The sequence below is a fragment of the Alosa alosa genome, chromosome 1 (genome assembly GCF_017589495.1).
Source record: "Alosa alosa isolate M-15738 ecotype Scorff River chromosome 1, AALO_Geno_1.1, whole genome shotgun sequence".
In the NCBI taxonomy this organism is placed as follows: domain Eukaryota; kingdom Metazoa; phylum Chordata; class Actinopteri; order Clupeiformes; family Clupeidae; genus Alosa; species Alosa alosa.
Genome location: NC_063189.1, coordinates 23,973,284 through 23,988,788, shown reverse-complemented (window position 1 = coordinate 23,988,788; position 15,505 = coordinate 23,973,284). Strand labels below are relative to the sequence as shown.

Below are 15,505 nucleotides of genomic sequence, written 5' to 3'. Positions count from 1 at the left end.
GTACTACAACCATGTCAGTTTTAGACTTCAATGTGTTTGTGCAGTATAGATACACTTTTTATATACAATTATACATTTCTGTGGAGCCAACTAACCCAGATGGCCTTTGCTCCCTTGCTTAACCTCCATTAATCAGTGGATGAGCAAAAAACTGTTTAAAGCTAAATGATGACAAAACAGAGGTACTTTTGGTTGGACCAAAATCAAAGCGAGACAACGTTCTTAGTAATCTGGGAACCTGGCACAGCAGGTCAAACCAAAAGTAACAAGCCTAGCCTGTGAAAGTCATTTAATCAAAACACATACTAAGAACATACTAAGGCTAACCGCTTAAAGTCCGCATCAACGGAGTAAATATATATATATATATATATATGTGTGTGTGTGTGTGTTCCTGATTGGATCATAAACGGCCACAGCAACGAAGAGGAATGACTGATTCTTTTTTATTATTGTGTTATGTTCCAAATATAAAGCACTTTGAGTTGCATTCTATGTATGAAAGGTGCTATACAAATAAAGCTTATTATTATTATTTTAAAAATAAAAAAATATTATGTTTGCTTGTTTTATGGTTATATATTCATGTACTTCAATTTTCTATTAACATGATATATATATATATAAACTGAAAATTTGGAATGTTTTTCAATAAAATACACAACTCTTTGGAAAACTCCTGTCTTAGGTTTGTAAGTGTGTTCAAAAGACTCAAAATGAAACCAAAATCTTACATTGTTCAGATTTCCTAAGTTCCTAAAATCATTGTTTTATTAGGAACAGCAAGGGCATGCAAGCTTCCTGATGAAAAATTCCATGGTTCCACGCCAACCAAAGAGAATACCACATATTAAATCTGTTAAACCACCACCCAAATCACACATTTGGAAAGGGGGCAATGGACAATGAAGTCCCTAATGTATAATTACTTTACTTATATGGTGCTCCTGCACTCAAACAGGTAGACTACAGTGTGCATGAGGGTGTCTTGTAAATTGAAAGTATCTTACTTAAGTAAATTACTTAAATAACACATCACTGTAGGCTACAGTATTATGTCTTACATGCTATTTACTTATGTATTACCTAGAGTCTGTTGGGAAAAAACACTCATATCATTATCTGCATTACAACTTAGATGGTAGTCTTTCAACAAGATTCAATATTTAGTAATTATCTAAGTGACTTCTTCCTTCAGATAACTTTGAGAGTGGACTTATCTGTCTGCATGCCTAAACCCATTACAACAGCATTGTTCTCGCAGCACACAACATGCCAAAACAAATATGCCACCAGATGACACCTTACTGATAACATTCAAAGGGATTCAGACAACCTCACTGAATGTTCAAACCCCTGCACATACTGTACATTAGTTAATGGCCTCACACACACATACACACAAATATCTCAGGTATGCAGGTAGCCTTCAGACCAATAAGGTAAGTACAGAGAAAGCTTTTACCTTATAAAACCTCAGTTTCATGGGGCAAACTTTTACATTCATGTGTGTCTTGAGAAAATTTCTAGATAAAGATGTCCTCCTATAAAATATGAGAGGACAACTGGAATCCATGCATTTCCACAGAATTATTTTTGGAATCTGATCCCTTATCATACCTGTTCATTCATAGGCCTACTCGTCGCTGGACTTATTGTGACTAAATTCAAGATTGCGGCGAACGGTAAACTTCCTCAAGGTACTGTCTGTATAAATCGTCTTGTAAATAAACTACCAGTGCTTTTTCAAAGTTCTCAATGTCTCGTTTTAAATGTCAAGGCCCTCGGAAGTCTACCAATGAAGTATGGAGCTACTTTGAGCCCCGTACATGGTGTAAAACAGTGATTTATTTGCATGGCTAGGCCGATGCCCGAGGCACCCCCATCGAAAAACTGTTGGTAGCATCGGCTAACTAGCGCCATCTTTCTGAGTGCAGGGGACAAGCCGAGATGAGCTATGAGACATACGTTCACACTCAGTATCATGTTTCAACACACTTTAGGTCAATATCACACCGGAATTCTCCTTTAAATTAAAAGCAAATGCAATAGATTATGAAAGTGTTTTGTAATCTTTGACCTTTCCATTTCCAAATACCCAAAATCACTATTAGGCGGGTCAATATATGAAAAGAAAAAACACCTAACCTCAAAAAAATTGATACAAAAGGTTTTTCAACTGATTATGATACCTTTAGATGTACTTAATAACATATTAAAAATCTAGCAAAATCTGACCCCAGTAAAGGGGTCATTTTCAAGATGGCGTCCAAGATGGCCACCGGACGCTAATTTTGGCTATATCTGATGCATTATTCAGCCTAGGAAAGTGTTTGTCGTGTTTAATCAGATTTAAAGGTCACTGATTCATATATGTCAGACTAAAGATATCAGTTCATTATTTTCAAAGACTTGTCATTTTCAAGATGGCATCCAAGATGGCCACCAGAGGCTAATTTTGGCTATATCTGAAGCATTATTCATTCCTGTACCGCTCCCTCAGTTTAGCTTTCAGATACTGATTACCGAATGGAATGGAATCAACCTCAATCAAATACTCTTTCATGTTAGATCCAAGTACAGAGACAGTCAACTGTTCTTAATTGTGTGCATTTCTGCAAGACACTCCGCTGTTCGTGTAGAAGATATGGATTACCTTGCACTGCTGCCTGTGGAACGTGTCAAATTGAACAATGTGACAATCCACACAAGTTCCTTTCAGAGGAGTCAGAGGATGATGAATAATGATATAATAATTATTTCTGATCTACTTATGCATATAGTTTAAGATTCAGTTTAATTAGCTCCCCCCTAATGATAGATGCCAACAATTATTGATCTACACAAATATACAATGCATGCCTATATAGTACATGGGTCATGGTTCATTAAAGTCATAAAACAGCCACTTACTCGCAAACGCTACTCTACATATTGTAAAAGCATATACCCTGTACATGAAATATAACATTAAATCAACAAAATAACATTTTCATCTTCCTCCACACCAAGCATAATACATACTCTATTCTGTATAGGCAAATATAGTGTAAAGCCGATACATTTTGGCATATACAGTCCAGGGAAAACAAATGAAACACCCTAAAATATATATTTTCTGAAAGCATATAATCTGTAGATAAGATATAGCACCATTTAAAACATGTCCCATCTTCCTCCATGCCATGAACAATGCATTGCCCTCCATTCTGTATAGGCAAATCTAGTGTAAAGGACATACATTTTGGCCTATATTGTCCAGGCAAAACAGATTAAACACCCAAAACCACATATTTTCTAAAAGCATATAACCTCTAGATGAGATATAACACCAGTTAAGACATGTCTTATCTTGCTCCAAGCATGCACAATACAATGCCCTCTATAATGTATAGGCGAATCTAGTGTAAAGGGGATATATGTTGGCATGTTAAGTCCAGGGAAAACAAATTAAACACCCTAAAATATATATTTTCTGAAAGCATATAATCTGTAGATAAGATATAACACCATTTAAAATATGTCCCATCTTCCTCCATGAATGCACAATACAATGCCCTCTATTCTGTATAGGCGAATCTAGTGTAAAGGGGATATATGTTGGCATGTACAGTCCAGGAAAAACAAATTAAACACTCTAAAATATATATTTTCTGAAAGCATATAATCTGTAGATAAGATATTACACCATTTAAAACATGTCCCATCTTCCTCCATGAATGCACAATACAATGCCCTCTATTCTGTATAGGCGAATCTAGTGTAAAGGGGATACATTTTAGCCTATATTGTCCAGGCAAAACAGATTAAACACCCCAAACCATATTTTCTAAAACCATATAACCTCTAGATGAGATATAACACCAGTTATGTCTTATCTTCCTCCATGCCATGGAGATGGTTAATAATCCTGTATTGCATTTGCTCTGTATTAAAACGCATTGATTTTAATTTATGGCTGAAAAAGGTAGAGCATTGAAACATTTTCAATTTTAACATTTAAAATCCTATTCTTGTTTAATTTGACCATCATTTGATATCAATTTCACCCCTGTAGGCTGAATAGTAATTGAGATATAGCCATTCTAACCTGTTGACAGCCATTTTGAAACTGACCCCTTTCCCAAGGTCAGATTTTACTAGATTTTTAGTATGTTATTTAGCATGTCCAACAGTACCAGAATCCATAAAAAAAACCTTTTGTATCAATTTTTTTGATGTTGAACCCTAGATTGACCCGCCTACATACACTTTCACCTACAGAAAGGAGCAGACAGAGTCTGTGCCTCAATTCTTTAGAGCCATCTATTGGCTCTACATTGTCATTGCAAATATTGTCAAAAGAGCAATAGACTATGTGCATGAAAGGTTTTCCTGTACACTAACTGTGTTGAAACGACATCTTCTATTATATTCTGTTCCTTACATCTTCACCCCGACACTGATTATCCTGTTTGCCCAATAATAACAATTTTAACACACGCATCAATCCTTCTTTGTCGTAACGTGCTGATTCCCTAGTGCAACACCCAACCAAGTCTGTGTAGATGTAACCTGCATTGTGTTGAACCTGCGCGATTCAGCTCTGCACGCACCAGGACTCGAACCCGCGAACAGCATCACCTCGGATCGGGAAGTGAGCACGCTAACAATTGAGCCAATAGCCCAGGCTACTGGCTCGCATGCCAGCAGCACTCTTGAGGCGTCGGGGAGTGAGGTTTACCAACGTTCCACAAGCAAAGCTAAGCTAGCTGGCTGGCATGCGTTACATAGACACTAATTACATTAAAGGCGCTCTAAACGATGTTACGTGGTTTCTAAGCTAAATATGTTTCGTCACATACAGCAAACATCACCTCACCATCTGCTATAGCTGCCTGTGCTCTGAAAACACTGTAAAAAAAAAATGCGGTCTCTGTGGACAGTCCAGGCTCCAAAAACGGCAACAAAAACAACTTGGTCCAGCCTGGACCATAAAAACAAATTGTTCCAGCCAATCACTGATGAGATGCGCGTTTAGGAGAGTTTCAATTGCACGGGAGGAAAGGGGAGGGAGTAGCGAGCTAGATCTCTCTTTTGTTTGAACGTCAACAGAAGTGACGTTGCCCATCGCTTAGAGCGTGCACATAGTCTATTCTTCCCTGAAGAAAATAAAATGTAGACATAGACGTCATAGATATAAAATGATAAAATTACTTAGTTTTCCTATGGAGATTGTTTTATATTGTTCTAGGTCTTTTAAGACAGGAAATCAAGCCTCAAAATCTGCTTGTCAGTACCACTATGTGACTCAACCTGGCTTTTCTCACTAATTAGCTGTGCCATTTAATCTTACCCTGAAAGTTCCTCATATCTTGCTCTTGTGGTTAGCATAGCTTGGGAAACCGAACTGCGTGAGCATGATATTGGAGTCCTGCAGGGGCATGCTGCCGTAGATCTGTGCCAGGCGATTCAGGCAGTAGGAGCGCTGGAGCATGTGCTCCGCCCGGTGCCACATGCCAATGTAGCCGCTGCGGGAGTCCCGCTCCAGGTTCCGGATATCCACAGGCTTTACCAGAACCCCAGAGGGCCGTGCTTTTGACCCGTCTTGCCGTGCCAAATAGAGCGCCACAGCGAAGTTCATGGCAATGTCGTCGCAGTTCTGCGTTTCGTCCACCAAGGTATGCACCTGGCTGGGCTGGTCTTGGAAGACCTGCAGGTAGCGACGGTGGAAGAAGGCAGCACCCACCAGAACCATGGAGTACCTGGAACAGCAGAGCACAGTCTAAAATCATACAGTCATTATATAAACCAAGGAATATCTGTCCGAATCTCTGTCTGTGTGTCTACTCTTTGCTTTCATCCTATTCACTTCACACTTAGTGGTTGTGTTACTGAGGGCCCAAGTCAGTCTTGACCGCAGTATTGAGTAGATGTGAAACTCTAGAAGTGGTGTGCCAGCAGCCACAGAAATATTTGGTGGCTCTTGACCTTTCCATGATGGCAACCATCCCCTGATACAGTGTGCCCGTGGGCATATTTTTTATAGGCACTATGCCTAGTCATAGTACATATTCTATGTCAGTGTTTTTCAACCTTTTTTGTGCCACGGCACACTTTTGACACTTTCAACCTTTTTTTGTCTCACGGCACACTAACATCCTGTGTGAAGAAAAAATAAACATACCATAGCCTAAAATTTCAAATAATACACAGATATGGCCTTATTATGGCTTCTATGCAAGACCTGCTCAATAAAACAAAGCCCTCTGTTTCATTTGTAGGTGACTATATCTAATTTAATTGTTGTTATGAACTGGATATGTGATGATTCTGTGAATACTGGATATGGGGCCCCCGTTGTACAATGCCTGCATACCACAAATAGTGCAATCATACGATCAATGAGAGCATGTGGTTATAAATTCTTTGATGCAACAGTTGCTTTTCTGGACCAGTGAGTAACATTTGGGTAATTTTCTGCGGCACACCTGATGATCTCTCTCGGCACACTAGTGTGCCCCGGCACAGTGGTTGAAAAACACTGTTCTATGTAGATTGAACTGACATGTAGAGTAGAGGGAAAACAGAAGGGCAGAAAGATGCACAGGACATGGAGTTAGGGCAAGCCTGTAAGTGAATACAAAGTGAAAGTGTGAAGTGTAATGTACCATGTGCCTTACCGGTCACCTCCACCTGTTTCAGTGTCCTGAAGCTCAAAGCTGCCGTAGCTGTAAACACCAGAAGCTGTGATCACATGCTTGCGTGGTACAAAGCCAACAATCTGATCAGAAAATTGCTGAAACATAAAAACACTGAAGATTGTATGATCCGAATAAAATAGATTGAATTTGAATTTGAAATGACTGCACAAATCCTTCAAATCTACTGGCACCTAAATGGCTTCCAGGACAGCTATGAAAAAATATAACTGTAAATTTCAGTTATTTTACCTTCCAGACAGAGAAAGCAAAACTTATATCGGGAACACTGACCAATGTATCATCATCCACCATTAACACAGCTGTAGTGAACAGAGAAACAGAAAAAAGTGAAAAACATGAATAGAATTGGGTGGAACTGGACCAGCTGGTTATTCTCCAAATTAGCTTAGGCCTAATCAGGTTCTTCAGGTTCAGTAGTTCCAAAAACCACACAAATTAGCAGACATGCCAAGTAGTCCAATAAGGTTTCATCAAGAATTTGGCACTTTAAACTCATTTGACTACCATCAGTAAATGAGTTTATTAACATAGCCTACTCATATAATTATTGTCTGGTTTAGAAACATGTAGTGTAATACTGTATGTACTGTAGTAGGCTGGTTATTCACACGTTTTACAGTAGGCTGCATAAACATCATATTTGTTGACTTGGAAATGCAGGGGTCGTCCCAGATGCAGAGACTTGCAATTGTGACACCCACAAGTTTCCCTCGACCACCATATCTGTTCTACAGGGAAGATAAGTAACTTTTCACATTATACACTAGGTAGGCCAACTCTATATTTATACCATCTGTATCTATCTCCGAAAAAGGCTGCAAGCGGTTGCGCATCAGATTGACGCTTTGCTCCTTGAAGACTACGGGAACAGGATGCGGACCAAGGGAACCCCATAATTGCTGTGGTGGCCGCACTCCGATGTTGTTCCACACGATGACAATCTGTCTTAGATGAGGCACTGCCTGGTAATGATTGAGGAGTTTAAGAAGGATGTCTGTTCGATTGTACGTCTGTATTACTATAGTAAAGGAATCCTTCAGTGGAGGAGAGTCAGCTTTTCGGCGTAGAACATCCATTACTCCGCCATCATCATCTGTATCCACAGCCAGGGGAAGCATTGAAGTCAGAGATGCCCCAATCAAGATAAACAGAAGTGCAAATAGTATCAGCTGCGCCTTTCGAAGTGGGATCATCCTACAGCCTCTAAGACATACATATGAAGAGAGAGTGACATTACTGGTAGGCTACATTAGCACAAACTTTCAAACCAACACACTAATCAAGCCAGGGAACCAAGCGCAAACCAAAACATAGCCTAATTTCAACTGAGTAAGTAACTGGAGTTGGTATAACGCTCTTTAGGGTTCACAGCACATTTGTTAAGCAAATAAATAAAAAGACTTGGAATGTACTTTAGTATCGGTTGAAACCCTACCTCATGTTGTTCTCATATTTGAGAGTTCCCACTTCCTCTAAAAGTAAGTGAAAAGCTGCCTGCACCTCTGCGCAGCCGTGGTAGACTGTCCAGACAACGCGCAACAAACTCTACCAACATTCTTAATTTGACAGTAGGTTGCAGTCTTTAATTAGAATATTTAGAAACCAACCTCTAGGTCCACACCACCCAGACAGTAGCTTAATATAAAATAATGATATTTGGACACGTGAAACACGAACAACTCCACCCAAGAAAGAGTGACAGTGAGACTGCACACTGACCAAACTATCTGTGTTGGAGTTTGTTGGGACAGTGCGCAACCACCATAGGCTACAGTCCTAGGTTTTTAAATCCACCATTACAGCATCTGAGAATATAATTTTACAGGTGCATTTATATTGTGTGTGTGTGTGTGTGTATAGTAAACAGTCAGGTCCATTGTATGATATAAAATGAATCGTGAGGATGTGTGGATTCAGAGGAATTCATTTGTGGTATTACAGTGTAGACCAGTTTCTATTTTTCGAATAGAGTTGTATAGTATGGAAGGACACGTAACCTGAATAGCTATGTTTATGGCAAAGGTAAGTTACCACACAGTTAAGCTACTTGAAATTGTAAATTGTCGAAACTAAGTGTGCGTAATAGGCTCCATCCAAGTAGGCTACGTGTTAGTTTGTAAGACCAATATCCAGTTTGAAGGTGTCAATGGAGCTTTCGCGCTAACTTTTAAACTCCATTTCATTGGCTACTTACAACGTACCACTCTTAAGACGAGTACAATGGACAACGGGATCAGACGATTAGTAGCTTGTATGCATATTTGTTCCGCACTGGAATACGTACTGCTGCAAACGGCCGGTAAGTGGTAACGTATTAACTCCTGGAGTGTTTGCGACAGCTGAACAACCTCTGCTGGATCTTGCGTTATGCGTAATGATAACAGTTTGCGTTCTGGAAATTTCCTGCCATTAAAAATGACTATTTCATAACATCCCATTTGAACAATATCGAGGTTACCCTGTTGTAAAATCCAAGCAATATATAGGCTCTGCCAATAAGATGCTGTGTTGTCCCACAGTTACTCTCTCCAATGGATTGGAGTTACCGATACTCGGTCTGGGTGAGTACTTTACAAGTAGCCATTTAAAGTTTACTTTGGATAGCAACGGCGTGGATCCATTTGTGTTACCAATATGTGGAAAAATTAGTTACTTTGTTGCAAATTCCTGTCCTGAAAGCAGCAAAAGTAAAACTTTGATCTGAAACACGTTCAACAGTAAATGTATCACCAAGCCCTCCTTGACACACAGCCTTACCTTAGGCTAAAACTCATAGTTATGCAGATGCAACACTATTTGCTGTTTTTCGGCTTCAGGGACTTCGCATAATGGTGGATACTCTCACGAAGCGGTTGTTTACGCACTACAGGAGTGTGGTGTGAGGCACATTGACACAGCTAAACGCTATGGTTGTGAAGAATACCTGGCGAAAGCTGTCCGAGAGAGCGGGGTCCCACGCCAGGATGTGTGGTTGACAACCAAGTTATGGCCTGGGGACTATGGCTATAGCAACACCAAACAGGCTTGCAGAGCATCATGTGCCAGGTTGGGAGTGGAGTACCTAGGTATGAGTTCCATTGTTTCATAGACTGTTGTTTCGTACCACCATCACGTATTTGGCATGATGTGGATATAGACACTTCCCTATGCCCTCTCAGACTTATACCTGATGCACTGGCCTGACTGCATGGTTCCCGGTCGATCCAATAGGGAGATGAGAGCAGAAACATGGAGGGCCCTGGAGGAGCTTTATGATGAAGGTGCATTGTGAAAATATTTGTTCTAATATCTGATTATCTAAAGAGTTATACTCTGTCATAATGTGCACGTATTTATCCATATGACAGGTTTGTGCCGGGCCATAGGAGTTAGCAATTTTCTCATTCCCCATTTGGAGGAGTTGAAGGAGGACTGCAGTATAGTGCCCCATGTCAACCAGGTGAGTGTAATTGTTCAGCAGGTGTTTGTGTCAGGGATATCAGGGATATTTGTGTCAGAGAGAATGTGTTAATTTATTTACAGCAAAGGTAGGTCCACATACATTGTTTCCTAACTGGCAGTGGTGTTTATTGTCAGTTTGTAAATCGTAGGTAAAGTAGGAAGTAATGTTATGAATCCCTGAGCAATGTGATTTGTTAGGCTGGACCAATGAATTCAAAGTTAGCGCAAAGTCTTCGCCTGTCACGATGCAAGTGTTGGAATAGAATCCCAATCATGAGTGACCAGACCCAATTCATGAATGGAAACTGCTGCCCTAATAAAATAAACAATGCAACTGGTCTTTAGATGTGTTGAGTAGGCCCTATCTGTAGCATCAGCTATTGTGGTTCGATTAAAGTGTAATTCCAGTTAAGGGATGCATGATAAGGGATCAGATTCCAAAAATAATTCAGTGGAAATGCATGGATTCCAGTTTCTTCCAGTAGCAGCAACTGGAATCCATGCATTTCCACTGAATTATTTTTGGAATCTGATCCCTTATCATACCTGTTCATTCTTACCGTAAACTTGACTTATCGTTACTAAATTCAAGATGGCTGCAAACGCTTTTAAACTTCGCGGAAGATACTGTCTGTATAAATCGTCTTGTAAGTAAACTACCAGTGCTTTTTCAAAGTTCTCAATGTCTCGTTTTAAATGTCAGGGCCCTCGGAAGTCTACCAATGAAGTGTGGAGATACATTGAGCCTTGTAAATGGTGTAAAACATTGATTTATTTGCATGGCTAGCCCGATGCCGAAGCACCACCATTGAAAAAGCTGTTAGTAGCATCGGCTAACTAGCACCAGATTTTGGAGTGCAGGGGACAAGCCGAGATGGGCTATGAGACATACGTTCACACTCGGTATCATCTTTTAATACACTAGGTCACACCGGAATTCTCCTTTAACATAGGCCCGAACGTTGGGAAGGCCCATTCATGTGAATGGAACTTTCTGCAGCACTCTGAAGAGCCGTGTAATAGAGTGGTGAAGTCCCGCCCCTTCTACTTCCGGTCCATGGGACCTATCTTTCAAAAAATTATGAACAGGAGTTAATGGAGAGATAACAATTATTTTTTGGTCCAGTTTGAATTGTGCCACAAATTTCACATATGATGTGTGTGAATTTAAAAGATAATTTTTCACGTCAAGAAAGTACTGTTGTTCGATAGACTTCAAAAGTTATGTTGGTTTTATGCAAATCCACTCAGTGGACTACATCTCTCGTCTCGGATGATGTACGTCACCAACGTAATGAAACGATAAGAGCTGTTATGCTAGTTAACGGTTGCATCTTGCTGCCTGCTATGTCACTTAACAGTATGTAATGTACAGTCTATGGGCCTAATACAACTTACCTGATGTGTTTAATCCTCTGACTCATGGTATTTTCTTCGGCAAGGAAAGCCCAATTAAGACCTGTTGCTGGTATGCTGATACAATCTAGTGTGGCTGTGAATGAGCTAACGTCACTAGCGCGACTGATGGGTTTGTAGTCGTTGGAATTACGATCTTTCACAATGTTGTAATTCAATAGTTACGAAACAAACTGCAAATGTCTTTACATGAAAAATTGTCTTTAAAATTGACAAACATCATATGGGTAATTCAAGGCACAAGTCAACCGGGACCAGAAAATAATTTCTTTTTCGCCATAGACTGCCGTTCAAATTTTTTTGAAAGATAGGTCCCATGGAGGCAAACGGAAGGGGCGGGACTTCACCACTCTATAAAGGAACACACAACAGTATTGTTACGTGTTGTGACTAGTATAATTACAATGTGTACAAAATTCAATGTAAAATGAGACACAGCGATTTTCTAAGCATACTTGGAACTACATTCTCATTCAGGCAACGCTTGAGCTAATTTCCAAAAAAAGGCTGTTCCTTTAAGAAACAGAAGCCTCGCAGGTCCTCTTCTGGCAGTTTTGTCCAGTACTACCCACAAATTGCCAGTCTCAACATCAACAAAACATGTGACTTCAGAGTTGCAAAGAAAAAGTCACACCTGACTTACCAGTAAAAAGAAAAGATTAAGATGGACAAACGAACACTCATGTACGACAGAAGAAAACTAGAAAAGAGTTACGGACAAACAAATCTAAGGTGTACAGATCACAAAGAAAAAAGTTTGTGAGACACTGACCAAATGCTGGAGGAGTTTGGTTGTAAAATGGGAATTTTGAGGAAAGAAGGCTATCACTCCAGTTTGCTATGCCATGCCACACACCCTGTGGACTGCACTTGATTGAACCCAATTTCCCTTGAAAAAGAGGACTGTGACCCAAACTATACAAGAAGCATGTAGGGAAGCAGCACTCAGTTGACATTCCATCTATAATGGAGTGGAATTGAAAGAAGAAACTTTTGAACGGTAGTGTAGCCAGGCTCCGACTATCTGGAACATGTCATTACACAGTATGTAATAGTTCAGTCGGCCCTTTACAGACGCTGGGCCCAAGTTCGGCGGCGATATAGCGGCGATCTATCTTTTATTAATTAACTTTGTCCTGATTCTGCCCACTCTGACTTCGCTCTGGCCACAGTGCGCATGCACTGTCGGTAAAATACGCTGTCAAACTCGCACCCTATGTGTGTTGTTGCAGGTTGAGTATCACCCTTTTCAGCAGCCTGAGGAGATTGTACAGTACTGTCAACAGCAGGGGATCGTGTTTGAGGGCTACTGCCCCCTGGCCAAGGGCCAGGCTCTCAGTCATCCTACTATTCTCAAGATGGCTGACAAATATGAGCACACCCCTTCCCAAATTTGTATACGCTGGAGCATACAGGTAAATTCACCATTGCACTTTGTTAGATATAGAGGAATGATTTATTAACTGAAGTTCAATTAATGCTGTTTGCTTCTGGTCACTTGTTATAAACTGAAGAAAAGCATGTTCTTTGCAGAATGGAGTTGTCACAATCCCCAAGTCCACCAAGAAGAAGAGGATTCTGGAAAACTGTAATGTGAGTGGGATATTGCTTTAAGCTTTACCCGATTGACACACTGTAGTGCAGTGGTTATTTTTGGTATCTGGGTCTCCTTTCCTTGTATGATGACTACATTCTCTTCACCCATGACATGTTTGGTTTTAGTCTAGTGGTGACTTTCGTCTTATTCCATTCAAAGCTTTAGGTCAATCATTGATCCTGTTACTTAATTACTCCGTAATTATACAGCATTTTCACCACATAAACTGGAATGCATATAAACATATACATTCTGTCCTCTGTCATTCCTGGCTTTTCTTCTCCTCTTTTACTCTGTGCCCTCTTGCTTTAACTGGCTTGGCTCACACTCCAGGTTTTTGGGTTCCAGTTAGAGGATACAGACATGGTGTCACTGAGAATGTTGCATGATGGGAGACATGTGACCTGGGATCCAACACATGTGCCTTGATAGAGGTGCCATCATTTACTAACTATCTGTGTCACTTACAGTAGAGGCTGATCAGGCATATTGGCAGATAAATATTGTCAATGTTTTTTTTTTTTGTTAATCAGTGCTTGACCTAAAGTGATTTAGGCATATAGGTCTTTTGGGCCTCTTGCAACAAAGGTGATCAATGTCCTAGAGAGTTACAGTGTATCAGACATCAATTCCATTATGGGAAATATCTGTCCATAACTTACTCACTGACAAGTTTTTGCCAAAGAAGCTATAAAACAATACCTGCAACTCCTAATGTCCACCACCAGTCAACCACCACAGAAAACCAGGCCTTCCCATTCAATTAAAATGTGTACCTGTAATATCACTAGCAGACAGAGATGTTTTCCAAGTAGTTATATAGCAACACTACATTGTTTTACATCCAACAGTACAGCAACATACAGTAACAGTACGGATGGTGTACATCCTTTTGTTATTGAATACAGGGTTGAAACAAGATTGTTCTTAACCATGTGAGCAGTTTTTCTGTAGTATATTACATTATATATTAACGATGACAACCAGTGGCAGAATAACTTGGTCTACCTTGAGTGGGGTTAATTAGTTGTGAAAATGGAATGTATTCATGTTAGACTTCTTTAACACTGATTCAGTCAGGAGATGGCAAAGGTGAGTGGGGCCTAGGTCAAACGTAAGCTGGTTTTCAGTATGAAAATGTAAGAGTCGTCTCCAGGCTATGTACTTCTGGCTATGTACTTCTGAAGTTATGTCTGTTATCTGAAGTGATCCCATGAGGTTAGTTTTAGTAGTAGCAGTTGATAATTAGTAATTAATAGTAGACTGTTAGCATTATGAAGAATACTCCATATATTTACTTGGTTTTCCTGTACCCTTTCAAAAGATCTTTGGATTTTCCCTCACAGAAGAGGACATGGCATCCATCAGAAGACTAAACTGTAACAAAAAACTGATTCACTTGAGTTACCCTGTCTGGAAAGGATAACCTCATTCTTCTCCATTTATGAACCTTATTACAAATAGAAAATTACTACTGCGGGTCATTTCACAGGAAACAAAACAAGTTAATCTCAGCACAATCACACTCTGATATTCAGAGCAATGGATGAATGAGTTTTCCTTCATAAAGTTTTTTTTTTAAATATCAATTGATTTTACCATCATGTTTTAAAAGTTATGTGCAAAAGATGCCACTGAAGTGTAAGACTGACAAAGCTATTCAAATGTCTGACAACCTCTCAATGGAGTTTGACGCACATCTCTGTACCTCATGTAGTGTTTGTGTATGCGGACTGCCAGAGGTTCTTACAGTGCCGTGTTTATGCAGTGCATTGTTTTTTTTAGTTTTTTTTTTTTAAATATGCAGCCCAGTTCAAAAATGTGCTTCAAATAAAACTTTAACTGAGGGTCAAAGTTTGGTTAAAAGCAACACCAAAGAGTTTTTTGTACCTTAAAATAATGTTTCCAAAATAATTTCAGTGGCTCATCAACTCGTAACAGGGTGAACGGCAATTCTGCATTCGCGGCCCTCTATCGGCTATAACCGCACTATGTAAGCTTGCCAGATCGGGTAGTGGATCTGTAGTTCGATGGAATGAGACATAAGAAACTACAAATTTGACTTGCATCTGATGTCGCAAAACATCATACTTTTCATGCAAAATATTCTACCTTGTCTGTGGACATTGTTATTGGCAAAGCCGGTGCTGGATAAACAAATAGCGTGCGTGCAACCGAGGGAAAGTTCTTTGGTGTTGCTTTAAAAGTATGTCAAGTTGTGTAAGTAATTATCAGAAATATTGTAATGCCTAAATCAGTATCCTTTCTGTCCCCAGCTAAACTGACTTAATCCCTCTGAACATCAAATAAAATCTTGAATAAATGGAGAAAAGCCAGTTTGGGCAGA

The 15,505-nt window shown here is 39.8% G+C and overlaps 2 protein-coding genes across 4 annotated transcripts; one reads left to right on the top strand and one right to left on the bottom strand.

Annotated features, from left to right (window-relative positions):
- Positions 1-5,029: 5,029 nt before the first annotated feature.
- Positions 5,030-8,974, bottom strand: extl2 (exostosin-like glycosyltransferase 2). 2 transcript variants are annotated; one of them, XM_048238940.1, is made up of 5 exons: positions 8,906-8,974; positions 7,495-7,907; positions 6,933-7,003; positions 6,663-6,778; positions 5,030-5,744 (listed from the first exon to the last, which is right to left on the bottom strand). In XM_048238940.1, exons 2-5 carry the CDS (start codon positions 7,895-7,897, stop codon positions 5,348-5,350), a joined length of 987 nt encoding a protein of 328 aa, XP_048094897.1. In that variant the 5' UTR covers positions 7,898-7,907; positions 8,906-8,974; the 3' UTR covers positions 5,030-5,347. The 2 variants fall into 2 exon arrangements, with proteins under 2 accessions (XP_048094897.1, XP_048094888.1); XM_048238931.1 differs by lacking the exon at positions 8,906-8,974 and adding an exon at positions 8,140-8,322.
- A 61-nt stretch (positions 8,975-9,035) lies between these two features.
- On the top strand, positions 9,036-15,132 carry zgc:110366 (uncharacterized protein LOC550476 homolog). 2 transcript variants are annotated; one of them, XM_048239018.1, is made up of 8 exons: positions 9,040-9,265; positions 9,521-9,769; positions 9,863-9,964; positions 10,052-10,143; positions 12,794-12,976; positions 13,095-13,154; positions 13,492-13,592; positions 14,483-14,572. In XM_048239018.1, exons 1-7 carry the CDS (start codon positions 9,205-9,207, stop codon positions 13,585-13,587), a joined length of 843 nt encoding a protein of 280 aa, XP_048094975.1. In that variant the 5' UTR covers positions 9,040-9,204; the 3' UTR covers positions 13,588-13,592; positions 14,483-14,572. The 2 variants fall into 2 exon arrangements, with proteins under 2 accessions (XP_048094968.1, XP_048094975.1); XM_048239011.1 differs by lacking the exon at positions 13,492-13,592 and having other exon boundaries at positions 9,036-9,265; positions 14,483-15,132.
- The last annotated feature ends 373 nt before the right edge of the window (positions 15,133-15,505 follow it).